At 36.6% G+C, this 16,328-nt stretch overlaps 1 protein-coding gene across 2 annotated transcripts in view; it reads right to left on the reverse strand.

The window, feature by feature from the left end:
- The window catches only part of PLXDC2 (plexin domain containing 2), a 404,494-nt gene that overhangs the window by 165,699 nt on the left and 222,467 nt on the right, over positions 1-16,328 (reverse strand). For both annotated transcript variants that reach the window (XM_054592949.1, XM_054592940.1), the window contains one exon: positions 6,862-6,931. In XM_054592949.1, the coding sequence (XP_054448924.1) occupies positions 6,862-6,931 (70 nt within the window). The remainder of the gene's footprint in view (positions 1-6,861; positions 6,932-16,328) is intronic.

The following is a 16,328-nucleotide window of genomic DNA, read 5'->3' on the forward strand; positions in this document are numbered from 1 at the left end:
ACATATAAAATGTATAGTAATAATATATTATTTTTGTAGCATTTTCAATGAAATAGGTAACAATATATATTAGTTGACAAAAGTCCCTATGATCAAGGTACTTTTTTGTGCTATATTACAGACTGGGAAACTGAGACAAGAGAATTCAATTTGCTAAAGATCCCACAGTTATGACTGGCTTGACTTATGAATTCACACATTCTGAAACAAATGTGTATTTACCTTCACCTACATGTCAGAGTGCTTCTCCAAGAAAATGAATTTCAGTTGCTGGAACCAGCAAGAATTGAGGGAGCTCTTTTGAACTCATTCTTGAAATGACCAGGATTTAAATCAGTCCTGCATTGCTTAGTGGTTTTTTTTTTTCCCTTCTTTTCCAGGATTGAAAGTGTTAGAGCATCTGCTGTTATGTTGTTACTTTATTGATTAAACAGGGTCACTGAGGCTCCGTTGATTGTCATTTGGGTGATGTATTTGAACATCTGTGTAATATTGTTATTTATCTGAACTACTGATGCAGCAACTAAGGAAGAAGGCAAGCAAAATACTTGTTGCCAATGTTACAAATAAAGTCTAGATCCACAGAAGTATAAATGGTACTTTCCAGAAGCAAATGTTTCAAAGTGAATGCCAAACACTACTGACAAGTGGATTCCTTTGTGGCTGTTATGACAATGCAACAGGATGAGCCTGGAAAAAATCTACTTTTTACCTGGGCCCCTATCTCTGCTGAATGAACTTCCTCCATTACTGTTCCCAGTCATGACTTTTCTACCACGTACCAATGGTCCTCTCTCTCTTTTGTATTTCTCTAAGTATCCTGCTTCATTCTACCCATATTTCTGCCTCTTGTATTCTTGTTTATTCCCACTGGCTCAAGTCTTAGCTCCTGGGTGGCCCCTCTTTGGGTCTCCTGCTGCTCTAATCTCTAACCACACTTCACCCCCATCCACAAGGAGCCAGGACTATGCCCTGTTGACACATACAACAACAGAAGGTCTTGACATATAATCGCAACAAAAGGTCTTGTATATATGCAATTCATAAGGCCACCAGAAAAAAGAAATGCAGTAATGCTGGCACATCTGCTGAATCTACTGCTGGACACTAGACGCTAGAGTAAACATCAAAGAGGACCGCTCAGATGAACTGTCAGGTTTTCAGAGGTAAATCACAGAGGATCACTTAGATATCACATAGCAGACATCACAATGTATCCTCAGTCCAGGAGTCACTGAGACCCGAGATTGCTGCTTTAGCTTAGTGAACCTAATTTAATGGACTGACTTCTGTCCAGCATGTATCCCTTCAGTACCCTCCCTTCATGCATCAGATCTCCAGATACCCATCATCTCTGCTCTGTGATGACAATAATAAAAAAGACAAAATAACTCCATTCACTTTTTCACTACATTCAGAAAGTTAATGGATGCATTAAATCTGTTATATGAGGTTATATACTTGAAAGACGATGGGGTTGATATTTATAAATTGATCATCATGAGTAATAACTCTACTGCTCTTAAAAGCCTTTTATAACTGTTATTAATCAAGTCCTAAAACACATGAAATATTATTTGGAACTATAGTTACAATATTACTGTTTGAAAGTTTAAACAACAAGAAGTTAAAATATTTGATAATATAGTTCCTGAAAACCTAATCAAGATAATATGTGCTACTTTTTAATCTTTCTTATTGGGGAGTTAAAGGGAACAAATAATTTTTATCACATATAAAAAATTACGAATTTTAAAAAACCATAGCTCAACGAGTAATGGTTATTTTTTCTTGGGAGAGGAGCTAGTGAACTAGAAGACAGGGGAACAAGGAAGATTTATATTTTTGCCTGTTTGACTTTTTTAATGTCATGTATTAACCTTTAAGATATTACAAATTGATTACTTAATGAATATTTTGTATTTTATTAATTACCATGTGGCAAAACAAAATATAATAGATCTAATTCTAGGTGATTTTCTTATAAATCTCCAACTAGGAATTTGTGCAGAACGGAAGGGAGGGCAAATCCTTTATACAGTCAATGAAAACAATACATGTTCATCACTATCTTTTTCATTCCTGTCACTTTTGATTCCTAATTTCATGTACAACTGTCTGCAATTCCACACACTATTTTAATTAGGAATCATCATCCATCTACATACTTAAATTTTGGTGCCAGAATTATCTGGACAACTTGACCTCTTCCCCAATGTCTACAGCAGCACCCCCCTCCGCCCCCTTCACAGTTCTGTGTACCCACGATGGACACATGAAAAAGGTCATACTACCGATGGCTACAGGAATTAAAAATCATACCATCAAACCTAAATCTACTTTCTGAGGCACTGAAGAGACCACCTTAGCAACGTAATGGTAAAAGAAAAAACAAAGTATTCATATAGGAAGAAAATAAAAGGCAGTGTGATATGCAAACAATACAAATTATTGGTGCCATTGATGGAAATATTTTTATGAAAATGCACAGAGAATTAGCTTTTTTAATGTCTTAAATATTTATATTCTGAAGTATTTTTAAAATAAAAAGATAAATGAATGCATTCAGATTCTGCTACCAGTGAACCAAAATATAATATGGTCTTTCCAATTCATTTTATGCAGTATTTGTGTGGGTGACTGAAGCTTTTGAAAATTAAAATGTTTAAGAACCAAAGATTCATTTTTGTAGTTTACAAATAAATGACTATATATTTAGTTTTTATTCATATTTTAACTGGAAATTTAAGTTTATTCATAATTAAAAAATATGCAGATGGGTCACAGTAAATTATGTATATATCTCTATTTTAAATTACTTTGTGTTTAAAATAATATTGATTCTAGCACTAACAGAAGATATTCTCTTTAAGTTCAGTTCAGTTTTAAATAAATTTGTGTCTATGGGAAGAGAGAGAGTAGAGGAAAGGAAGGCGGGAGAGAGAGAGAGGAAAGAAGAGACAGAAAGAAGGAAAGAGATTATGATTTTAAAGGAGGCAAGGGAAATGGAAAAACAGTGAGGTAGGAATATGGGAACTGTAGTTAAAAATGTCCACTTTAACATTTTGCTTATTTTTCCCCAAATCTAATGTTGAAACAAGTTCAAGAAGAATTTGTAGACACATATGAAAACATCTCTATTCATTTGAGTTTCACAGAAACCTACATGTTCCTACTTAAAAAAACCCAGTCTCCAGTCTATTTTAGAATGGCCTTCAGTAAACTTTATTTAACCTGACTGTGATTTCCATTTTTCTTCCAAGCCTTTCACAGTTAATAACTTTTTAGAGATTTGTACGGTGATGAGCATTTGTTGGGCAGGTCTATCTGCTTATAATACCTGGTCAATCACAGAAGAAATCTATCAAAAGTCTGTTGTGGAACTGGAGGCTAATATGCTAAATGAAATAAGCCAGTTGGTGAGAGACAAATGCCACAGATCTCACTTATAAGAGGAATCTAATGAACAAAATAAACTAATGAGCAAAACAGAACCCGAGACATGGAAACATGGAACAGACACAGAGCTGCCAGAGGGGAGAGGGGAGCGAGGAATGGTGGAAAAACGGGGAAAGGATTAGACAAAGAACATGTATGGACCGTGGACATAGACAACAGTGTAGGGATTGACTGCGGGAGTGGGGGCTGGGCTGGGCAGAGGAGGGCAAAGGGGAAAAATTGGGACAGCTGTAATAGAATAAACAAGAACTTAAAAAAAGAAGTCTGTGGTTCAGAAGTCCCCTTTTAAGTGTCCTTACTTTTTTTCACTGAGTCCTAATAGATCTTGGTTGGAAATCTTTGCAACCATAGTGATTTAACAACTCAAATGATGTCTTGCACTAGTTCTCTCTCTGCTCCATTGAACACATCCCAGTTCAGGCACTATAACCTAGAGAGAAGTATTGAAAAACCTGGAGATAATTGCTCTCTTTGCCTTCATCCCTACACCTTACCCTGCTCTCCACTGCCAGAGCAGGGCAGATCCACTCTTTTCTCAGAGAAACCCAATAATTGCTGGATACCATCCAGGTTTCTAACCTTCAGAGTACTTCACTGCTCTTTGCATCGTCTCTTCAGCAGACTTGCACTCCAATTCTCCATTCAAAATAAACACATTTACTTAGTGGAACTCCAAATGTGCACACTATGAGCTCAACACTGACACTTAGCTCAGCATTCCCTTGCTGGGATGCCCCTTCCTTAACCACCTCTTTTCAACTTGCCTCTTTGCCTACTAAAATTCCACTAAGGCCAAATTCTAATGCTAGCTCTTTCACAAGCCTGTACTTGATTGGCCCAACAAGAACGAAAGAGCATTAGGTTTTGCTCCTTCAGTACTGAAAGTCATATGCACCTTCTCTTCTTAGATTTTAAGCTCCTGAAAAAAATCATAGTTTATTCTTCTCTGTATACATTGAAGTATCATGTACTGTACCTTTCACATAGTGAGGGCTCAATCAATATTTATTAAATGAATAATCAATGAAAGTGCAAATAAGCTATTTATTTAGCTAATAACTTTCGCAGGAGACTCGGGTTTCATTCTGAAGAAACTCAGCTCAATGTCTAAAATATCTTGCTTATGCCTCTCTAAAAGAGGTATCAAGTTTTATGCTACCACATTTTAAGTAGAGAAAAAAGTTTCCTTTCATTAGTACTTTCTTCAACGAAGACAGAAATCATTCAAGACACCAGATTCTTTTTTTATTTTGAGGATCTTTTCAGAGGAAAATGGGACTTAGAGAAATAAACATGATACAGCCATCTGTTTGGGTTTTTTCCTACCAACTCAGCTAAAGAAATCTTATTTCATATTAGCTGAATCACTGACATGAGCTTTAAAGATAAAACAATTTGAGAAATTGAAAATGCAAAGCCGTTCATATTTTTATCACTGTGTGTATACATTTTGAACAAATGTGATTCATCGTTCACTTCAAAGTTCAGTGGAACATTAGAAACTTTAATGTTAGAAAACATGACTAATGTCCATACTATAAAATAATATTTAACCATACTTTAAAGATATGAAATAACATGATGTAAGTCATGGTTTATGGGGCAATTTTTTAATTTCACCTTTCTCCTTTTCATTCAACCTTTCAACACACCAATTAAATGCCTATTATGTGCCTGGCACTATTCTAGTGCAGAAATATATGGTGAGCTCAAAAAGACAGTCTCTGTGTAAACTTTCTTATATGTAGTCCTTCCTTTTACACAAAATTTAAGAGTTTTAGAACTGAAGTCTTTGGTTTTCTCTAAAACTAGCTCTTCTGCTTGAGTTCATAATTTTTGTTCATAACATCATTTCTCTCTCTTGGTTTAAAGCCACAGAATTACCAAACCCCTCAATATTTGTCACACAAACTATTGCAGTGTTCTTTCAACTATACGTATTCAATAGTAACTCCAGTACATTTTTTATACTTTAAGGCATAACACAAATGTCTACATTCATCTACTTAAAATTTATTACTTACCTAATTAAGGACTAATAACTCAAACTGACCCTTGAGACATTATGTAAAACTGTCCCAACCTAATTTTTTTAAATCTTAATATGCCACACTTTTTATAAACATACTCCCAGTTCCACTCACACTCAATTATTTACTATTACAAATGTACACCCCCCCCTTTTCCTTTTCTGAATATTTACTCAAGATGTTCTTCCCTGAAATCCATTCTTTTCCTACACAAGCAGAGCAACTGTGATAGCCTTTGATTAAACAGTGATTTTTCTGTAAATCTTAAAGAATTCTCACAGATGTTTGAGCTTTATCATCTCTGGAAACTTATATTTCATCATGTGCTTTTTCTAAGGAACTCTCTCCACAATCAACTTGACTTTGTCTCACAGTCCACTAGGCTCTGTATTCCTAACACAGCGTAGCTTTACTCACCATTGCTCACGGTGGGTGCTCAAAAACTTTTACTTGACCATTGATACTTCTGACTACATATCGCTTTTTAGAATCCTACATATCTCCTAAGTGTTACATAAAAGAACGGGAAGAGTAATGAATATTTTTTTTAATACCATCCAGAAGAGCAATAATAAAACCCTGCGAAGGTTAAGGGCTCTGGTCTACAGTGCTTTGGGCACGGACATTCTGCAGCCTTTTCATCACATTTATGGATTTCTTTAATTTGCTTCTTTACTTACTCTTTAATTTTTATGTTTTTCTCTCATTCTTCTACTTTCTCTACTCCTCCATGTTAGGTCTGCAGGCATATTCCTGAGCATTTTGCTTATCTCTGCCATCAAAGATTAAAATATTCCTGACTTCTGGGGTATATTATAAAGACTGATCATTGCCTTTCTAGGGTATTGCTAATCTCTAAACTCATCTCCAAAGTTTGTGGAGAAGAACAAAACAGAAAGTATTCACACTGAATTCCAGTGTTTATTTTTAAAATTCTCTCATGAGTTGTCAGTCAACATAGGTGACATTAAAAGAAAACAAATAATTAAAGCTAATATACATGTGGTTTTATATATATATATAAATTTCAACCTAATAAAACACCTCAACAGTTTCCTCAAGCAACTTTTCTTTCTACTTTAGTCCCATTCATGCAGTATTACCATACTACCAAAAACTAATGAAAACTTAGGAGGAAAGCAGAAATGGTGAATCTAAGCTGAAAATTATTAGAACTACATTTTTTTTCCTGCTGAAAAGTTTTTCCAATAGTTATACTAGTCTTTTTAGGTTGTATTTATACCTGTGACTTTATGACAGAAGACAATGGTTTTCCCAATAAATGTCCCTCTTGAAATATGGAGTAAATTAAAAATAATAACTGTAGCAAAACTGTAGATTATTCAGGGTGAATGCGCAGAAAACTACTTACCCCCAGTTGCCACAGTGATTTCACGTAGAAAATGGCCATAAAATGGAAAATCGAAGGACAGATTCACTCTCTGCAAGGAAAGACAACCAGAAAAGAAAATCAATAATGTACCTAACAGTAAATGTAATTTCAAGACTGTTCCACTTAAAAAATTGATGCCTCTACTTTATACCACTATTATTGTAGTTGATTTTTAAAACCAGAATCCTAGATGATGATAAAGGATTTTTTTTCTGGTAATTATATTTTTGACGTGTGTCAAAAGAATAAAGTTGGGCTGTTATATAGCCTGTTGGTCTGTTCTTTGCTTACAAAGGAAATCTGAAAGTTTCAACTCTAAACCAAATTATTCTCTCTAACATCACTGTTGTCTTTTATATGTCCACTGCAAATCAGTTTAGTCATCATGATGAACAATTTATATTGGGCTTTTTTTTTTTTAGTTTGATTATTCTTCTCTGGAAAAAGTACACACATTATCTGTCAAGTTACACTGACTAAAAAAAAAAAAGATTTTCTTTTACATAATTATGTATTCAATTTGTTTTCTATTCATCCCATAATGAACTGCATTTTGTGGAACAAGTTATTTTGTATCTATAGATCTAGACATGCATATATTTTAATATTTAGATGCAATGAACTCTCCAGATTTAGTATATTATGTCCATTTTAAAAAGCAGAGTTGAAAAACAGAAAATACTGATCTCTGGAGAGGTACTTTTTCTTTTACAGAGAATATTTGGGGAAACTTAGGGAGAAAGCTAATAAATTGTCCCCCTCTTTTTTCTAAAAAGGGGCCTGAAGCTTGATGTTCATGTATATTTATATATTTATGTATTTATATACATAAATATCAAGACTCTTCCACTTAAAAAATTGATACTTCTACTTTATACTGCTATTATTGTAGTTGATTTTTAAAACCAGGGTCCTAGATATATACATTTTATGTGTGTGTGTGTGTGTGTGTGTGTGTGTATGTGTGTGTGTTATATAATTTGTTATATATACTATTTACATATTATATACTTTACATATAACATATATATAATAAACTATAATAAATATATAATAGTGTATAGTAAAATAACAGAAACAAAATACAACAAAGCAAAACAAAGAAACAAAAAACCCTAGATATTTTGTAGGCTTAAAATAATATAATCCAGATGTGTTATTAGGAAACAAGAAAGATTGTGAATTACAACAAAAATATCCACTGAAATAAAATAATCCAGAGGGAAATTAATTAGTTGGTTTGGAGCCCAATAGCTTTACAAACTATCTATAGTAAAAGGCTATTGTGAGGGAAGATGGCGCCCAACTAGGTGGAAGCTGAGTCCACTTGCTCTTGCCCCCAACTCGGATACTCAGGTGATATGCTGACAAATAAACAGAACATTCAACTTAGTTGATATGAAGTTTGGAATCTGAAGGTTGGAATCTGAAGGTTGGAAGCCAAGGAGAACAGAATATACTTCACAATGGGTGTTAAGGAGATTTTATAGGTTGATGGGGAAATACTCCTTGCACAGAGTCTGCAGCCATGGAGAGCCTAGTCAGAAATGGCAGTTTGGGCTCCCTCCAGGGCAGAGAACCCCCAGGCGGGGAGTGACTTGGATATACAAAGTTGGACAGACCAAGTTGGACAGACCCAGGCTACACACACACAGTGAACAGCACACCATAGCTTCAGCGGCCAATGCCAGCCAGGAGAGTGCCGGAGAGAGAGAGGGACTCTATCTGCACCTGGGTCAGGCAGAGGCAGGCTGCTGCCAGCTGTGACTGTGAGAGACTTTTGGCTTTTGGGAGAGGTGGTGTATGTGGAAAACCAGACAGTGACTCAGTGCTGCAGTGGGAATGCTCAAAAAGACTTTTTAAAAGGGAAGCTGAAGCATGCTGGGCAGGGACCCTGTGTGCCGCTGCCTGCCAGCAAAGGGGAAAAAACTGAAAGTATGATTTGCTCCCACTGACTGCAGCTGGGCAGAGAGATCAGAAGGGTGAATAGCAAGGGGATTTCTCAATCCCAGCTGGACACAGATAACAGGCCAGATGCTGCTCCGATTGGAGAGTTTGGGACTGTGTCTGCTGGGAGTCCAGTGGGCTTTAACTGGACAGGGAAGAGCTGAGCACCCAAGATTATTTAGAGCTAGACAGAGCCCCCTTTCCTGGCCAGCAGAGATCAAACCTCTGGGAAGGGGAGGTCACACCCAGCTGCCACTTCCTGCAGAATCCTGTAGGACTGCAAGCACCACCACATTCAACAGGGAAGCTCTGCAAAACAGGTAGGACAGGCTCAAGAACCCCCTGTGGGGTGCATACCCATAAGAGAAAGACAGGAAGAGAAACTTGTAAAGCGTCCATTTTGAACTTCTCTCAGGGAGACAAAATATACTCGGTCCTAAGGCCCTATTCCATTGAAGCCAGCAAGGCAGGGAGATCAGAAATCCATGCAGCAAGGGGGAATCAGGGCCCTGCCCAGCCTCAGCTCACACACAGAGTTGCCATCAGCACCAAGCAAAAAAGAGCTGACCCTCTTCCACAGATTGGCCCTGACTTGAAACATACAGTTAATTCATCAGAAACTATACATTATTGGAAATAAGCTGGGACAGACCAAGATGGGTGGTTCAGGAGCAGGGGAAACACCTACAATTTTCCTAGAAGACTGAACAGCACCTCCTAGGGGACACCTAGGGGTCCCATGTTCCCAAACACAAAAGAAACCCCCTCTAGAGGCAGGTGAAGTTGATACACATGGTGCTGCCAGAAGCTGGATGACTCACCCCAGGACCTTGAGCTGATAAAAAGCCAGAGGTGGATCCAGAAAGGGAAGACAGAAGGCAAACACCAAACTCTGCTGAGATGAATTCCACCTCCTTCTTCTTCAGAATTTCCATTAGTTTTTTCTTTCTTTCACGTAGTCTTTTACTGTTTCTTCTTCTGCTTCAATTGTATTACGAGTAACTAACTATTCTTTGTCTTTTACTTTTAATTATTTTTATTTAGATTTTTTTAAATTTTATTTTTATTTCAAATCTCACATTGTACCCTTCTCTTGTCTCACCCCATTTTGCCTTCTTCTTGCCCTTCTTTTCATTGAAAATTTTATTTTCCACAAAGCCTTGTCGTGTCCTTACTATTTCTCCTCCCTCTATTCGCTCAAAATCATTCTTCCTTCTTTTGTCAGCTCACATTATTTTTCCCGTTCTTTTGATATCCTTTTATTTTCTTTTCACCTTTATAAGTTTTGGCTTGTTTGGCATGGATATTACATTTATTGCTGATCTTCTTCAATTATATTCCTATTTGTTCACTTTTTTTTTTAAATTTCAAATCTCACAGGTTACTCTACCCCTAACTTACTCCATTTTGCCTCCCTCTTGCCTTTGCTTTTTTGAGCTTGGAATTTTATTTTTCACTTTCTTAGCCTGGATTCTATTCCTTACTCTTATTATTTCTCTTCCCTCTACCTGCTCAAAATCTATTTTCTTTACTGTAGACATCTCATACTGTCTTTTCTCTTTTGTATAAGAGTATTATACTTTTTCTGCCTTTATTAATCTTTGCTTGTCTGTCTTTGTTATTAACCCTGTTGTGGTTTTTCTGTGATTTTGTTCCCTTTGGCTCACTATTTTTTAAAATATTATTTCAAACCTCATTATACTCTTCCCTTTTCTTACTACATTTTGCCATTTTCCTTCCCTGTTTTATTTACATTTAAAATTTTACTTTCTCCCTTTCTTTGTCTTGTTTATATTCCCCACTCTTATTATTTCTGCTCCCTCTTTGCTCTCAAAATCATTTTTCTTTCCTTTAATCATCTCATATTCCCTTTTCCTGTCTTATAATATTTTTATAAGGTTCTTTTCACTTTTATTAATCTTTGTTCAATTGCTGTTGATACTGCTGATGTGGTAGTGGGTATTTTTACTGGTGTGAGTTTGGTTTTCCTGGGTAGTATTATTGCTTTGTTAACCAGCAACTGTACAATAGCATACAAGACATGGTGGGGGTTTTGACTCCCAGTCAGCCAGCCTTAGGGGAGAACCCACCAATGAAAGAGCCATCAATGATCAAAGCCCAAGTGCAACAAAAAAGCTTAGACACCAAACAAAGGGCAACCCTAGAGCATCCAGATCAAGAGGTCAAAGAGACTGCACCACTGAGTCCCACAGAACTCCTACCACAGAAGTTTAACCCATAAAGAAAAGTAGACAAAGAAGAGCAACCTGAGACGCAGGAACAAACAAAAAAGAGTCACCTAAAATAAGGTGACAAAGAAATAACCCCCAATCGAAAGGAAAGTAGGAATCCCCAGAAAAAGAGCTATATGAAATTGAGGCAAGCAACCTATCAGACATAGAATTCAAAATAATGGTTATAAGAATGCTCAAGGTACTCAGTGAGAACTACAAGGAAGTTTATGGGAGCTACAAGGAACTTAGTGGGAACTACAGTGGCATTAAAAAGGACATAAAAACTATGAATAAGAACCAGGAAGATATGAAAAATACAATATTTAAAACGAAAAATACACTAGAAGGAATTAAGAGTAGGCTAGATGAAGCAGAGGACCAAATCAGTGGGCTGCAAGTTAAGATAGAAAGAAATACCCAGTCAGAGCAAGAAATGAAAAAAGGCTAAAAAAGAATGAGGATAGTTTAAGGGAGATTCAGGACAACATGAAACAGCAACATTCGCATAACAGGAATATCAGAAGGAGAAGAAAAGGAACAAAGGATAGAAAACCTGTTTGAAAAAATAATGACAGAAAACTTCCCTAATATGGTGAAGGAAAAAAGTCATGTAAGTTCAGGAAACACAGAGGGTCCCAATAAAGATGAACCCAAAGAGGCATACTCCAAGTCACATCATAATTAAAATGGCAAGTTTTAAAGACAAAGAGAGAATCTTAAAGGCAGCCAGGGAGAAACAGGTAGTAAGTTATAAGGGCGCTCTGATAAGATTATCAGTTGATTTCTCAACATAAATACTGCAAGCCAGAAGAGACTGGCACAAAATATTCCAGGTAATGAAAGGCAAGGACCTACAACCAAGTCTACTCTATCCAGAATAGTTCTTTTTAAATGCAAGGCAAAATAAAGAACTTCCCAGACAAAAGAAGGTTAAAAGAATACATCACTACTAATCTAGCACTCTAAGACATGCTAAAGGAACTGCTATAAAAAGAAGAAATATATATATAATATTATATTATATATAATATATAATATAGAGAGAGAAAGGGAGGAACACAGGTCTGGAAAACTGGCAATGAATAAATACATATCAATAATAACCTTAAACATAAATGGATTAAATGCTCCAATGAAAAGACATAGGGTAGCTGAATGGTAAGAAAACAGGACCTACATGTATGCTGTGTGCAAGAGACCCACATAAAACAAAAGATCTAAACAAGCTGAAAATGAAGCAATGGAAAGTACATTCAAAACAGACATGAAAAGAAAGCTGGGGTAGCAGTATTTATAGCAGACAAATAGACTTCACAACAAAGGCTATAAAAAGGGAAAAAGAGGAGGATCAAGATGGCGGAGGAGTGAGTGGAAGTTACACACACCTCCTCCCAGGACCAACCTGGAATTAGAACTAAATTGTGGAGAAATCACCTGGAACAAATAACTGAAAAATAGTGAGAGGAGCCTTATAACCTCGGAGACAGAAAAATCAGCTTTGGCACAACCTAACTGCCATTTACCTTGGTCTCCAGCAAAGGTGGGGGCAGAGTGGGCTGGAGACGCCTGAGGAGAGACTGCAGAAGAAGCCTTTGGGGAGAACTGAAAGAGTGGCCGGTGCGATCCCGATGCTGACTCATCCCCCATGTGGCAGCAGCCATCTTGCTCAGGCAGAGACCACTCCCCCTGAGTGGCAGCAGCATCAGAGGACCCAATAGCCCCGCCTTCAGGTGGAATTCCACCCTGCTCTGTGCTGTATAAGATGCCTGCTGAGTGCAGAGTGGCAGCCACAGATAGTAGATTCCTGGCTAAAAGGGGCTCAGAGTGGTCTGGAGACACTTGAGGAGACTGGAAATGGAGGCTTTAGGGAGAGAATGGAGAGAGCAGCCTCTGAGATCCCAGTCCTGACTCCTCCATATGGCAGCAGTCATCTTGCTCAGGCAGAGACCACTCCCCTGAGTGGCAGATACATGAGAGGACCCAATAACCCCATGCCCAGGAGGGACTCCGCCCTGCCCTGAGCTGTGTAAACAGGCCTGCTGAGTGCAGCATGACTTGATTAACAGCTGAAGGAGACAGCCTCAGACAGTAGATTCCAGAAGTCTCGAACAGACTGCCTAAGGTCAGACAGGGACAACATCTGACATAATCAGAGGCAGATCGAGAAAGTAAAACAGCGGTCTCCTACTGTAGAAGTTCACACCACAGAGAAAGGAAATCAAGACAGATCAATTTAAGAAGAAGAAGCAAAAAAGAAGAGTCTCAGAAATAAAGGGAAGACAAAGAAATGTCCCCCACTCGAAGGGAAAGGAGAAATCCCCAGAAAGAGAACTAAATGAAGTTGAGGCAAGTAAACTATCAGACTCAATGAGCTCAGTGAGCTCAGAGAGAATTACAAAAAATCTACAGGGAGACTACGAGGAACTTACTGCAAACTATATCAGCATGAAAAAGCACATAGAAACTCTCAATAAGACAAGAAGAAATAAAGAAAACAATTTCTGAATTGAAGAACACAGTAGAAAGAATCAAAGCAGGCTAGATGAAGCAGAGGATCAAATCAGCAAGCTGGAGGATGAGGTAGAAAAAAGCTTCCAGAAAGAGCAAGACAATGAAAAAAGAGCCAAAAAGAATGAAGAGGCATTTAGGGAAATGGAGGAAAACCTGAAACATAATCATATCCATATAATAGGGATACCAGAAGGAGAAGAAGAGGAGGAAGGGATAGAGAACCTGTTTGAAAAAGTAATGATGGAAAACTTCTCTCATTGGAGGAGAGAAAAAGTCTGACAAGTCCAGGAAGCACAGAGGGTCCCATTCAAGAGGAACCTAATGAGGCCCACTCCAAGACAAAACATCATTAAAATGGCAAATAGCAAAGACAGAGAATCCTAAAGGCAGCAAGGGAGAAAGAGGCAGTAACATATAAGGGAGCATCGATACGTCTAGCAGCTGCCTTCTCAACAGAAACAGTACAAGCCAGAAGGGAGTGGCAAGAAATATTCCAAGTCATGAAAAGCAAAGGCCTGCAACCCAAGACTGCTCTGCCCAGCAAGGCTTGCAATGAAAATGGAAGGCGAAATAAGGAGTTTCTCAGACAAAAGAAGGCTAGAAGAATACACCTCCACCAAACCAGCATGGCAAGATATGCTAAAGGGACTGCTTTAAGAAGATGAAGAAAAGAGTACCCAGTTCCTTTCACAGTCACCAATACTTGATATTACCAATATTTGTAATACTTATTAATCTGATTGTAACAATGATGTGACATTAAAATGATACCTATTTTAATTGCTCCTTTATTATTTGTTGAAACTCAACCTGTTTTTGTATATTTCTTGCCTATTTCTACTATTTTTAAAAAGCTTTAAATGACTTTTTGGTATTATTTATCCATTTTTTGATTAAATGTTTATAGAATTTTTTTCCCTAAAAAACAAACAAACAAAAACTATTAACCCTTTTTTAGATGTGTGGCAAATACTTTCCCATTCCATTACATGTCCTTTAACTTTTTTTATATGTATATTAAATGTTTAATATAGTCACATTGTCAATATTTTATTTTATAGCTTCTGTGTTTGAATATTTTACTTCAGGGTAGGAAAAATATCAGTTTGTATTATCTCCTAAAACTCCTTAGATTCTACATATTGATTTTTAACTAATCTGAATATTTCTTGTATAATGTGTGAAATAAGGCTCTATATTTGTTTTATTTCAAGTAATAGTGGTCCATGCACCTTATTTTTGAATAAGCCTTATTTTACCCATTGATTTGAAATATCAATTTAATCATATATTACATTGTTAGATATATATGTTTGTTTCTAGAATGCTCATTATATTTCATTGATCTACTTGATTATTTCTGTGCTGGTGTCATGTTGTTTTAATTGCTGAGACTTTATAATGGACTTAAATTTTTTTAGTACATTATAATTGACTTTGACATTTACAAAATAAATAAAATCAATCTGCATTGAAAGAAAGAAAGAAAGAGAGAAAGAGAGAAAGAAAGAAAGAAAGAAAGAAAGAAAGAAAGAAAGAAAGAAAGAAAAGAAAGAAAGAAAGAAAGAAAGAAAAAGAAAGAGAAAGAAAAACTACCTTTTGTGGCAACATGGATAGAACTGGAGAATATTATGCTAAGGGAAATAAGTCAGTTGGTGAAAGAAAAATACCGTATGATCTCATGTGTAAATGGAATCTACTTAACAAATTAAACTAACAAACAAAATAAACCACAGACATGGAAACATGGAGCAGACTGAAAGTGGCCAGAGGAAATGGGGAAAGAGGACAATGGTGGAAAAAAGGGGAAGAGACTAGACAAAGAACATGTATGAATGATCCATGGACATGGACAACAGAGTGGGAATTGACTGTTCAAGTGGGAGGTGGGGGTGGGATGGGTGGAGGGGGATTAAGGGAGAAAAATTGAGACAACTGTAATAGAATAAACATGATTTAAAAATTAAAAAAAATAAAGTATACAACTCAAAAAAAAAGGGACAAAGAGGGTCACTACATAATAAAAAAACTCAAATAAACACTTTAACCCTACATCTACAAGAACTAGAGGAACAACAACCAAGCCCAGGGTGAGTAAAAGGATGGAAATAAGATCAGAGCAAAATTAAATGACATAGAGTCTAAAAGAACAATTCAAAGGATCAATAGATCCAGGAGCTGGTTCTTTGAAAAGGTAAAGAAAACTGATAAACTTTTAACCAGACTTATCAAGAAAAAAAGAGAGAGAACCCAAATAAATAAAGTCAGAGATAAAAGCAGAGAAGTTACAACTGATACCACAGAAATACAAAGGATTGTAAGAAATTACCATGAACAACTATATGCCAAGAAATTGGACAATTTGGCTGAAATGGACAATTTGGCTAGAAATAAACAATCTTCCAAAACTGAATCAAGAAGAAACAGAAAGCCTGAATGGACTGATAACAACTAGTGAAATTAAAGCAGCAATAAAAAAACTCCTGGCACACAAAAGGCCTGGACCAGCTGGCTTCACAGGTGAATTTTACCAAACATTTAATGAAGAACTAACTCATATTGTTCTCAAACTATTCCCAAATATTCAAGGAGAGGGAAAACTCCCGAACTCATTTTATGAGGTCAGTATCATCCTAATTCCAAAACCATGTAAAGACACAAGAAGGAAAATTACAAGATGGCAATGTAGGCAGACATGGCTCACCTCTTTGCACAACCACATCAAAATTACAACTAAAATATAGAACAATCATC

The sequence above is a fragment of the Pteronotus mesoamericanus genome, unplaced genomic scaffold, assembly GCF_021234165.1.
Source record: "Pteronotus mesoamericanus isolate MK-2021 breed Mesoamerican mustached bat unplaced genomic scaffold, CSHL_Meso_final contig_130, whole genome shotgun sequence".
In the NCBI taxonomy this organism is placed as follows: Eukaryota; Metazoa; Chordata; class Mammalia; order Chiroptera; family Mormoopidae; genus Pteronotus; species Pteronotus mesoamericanus.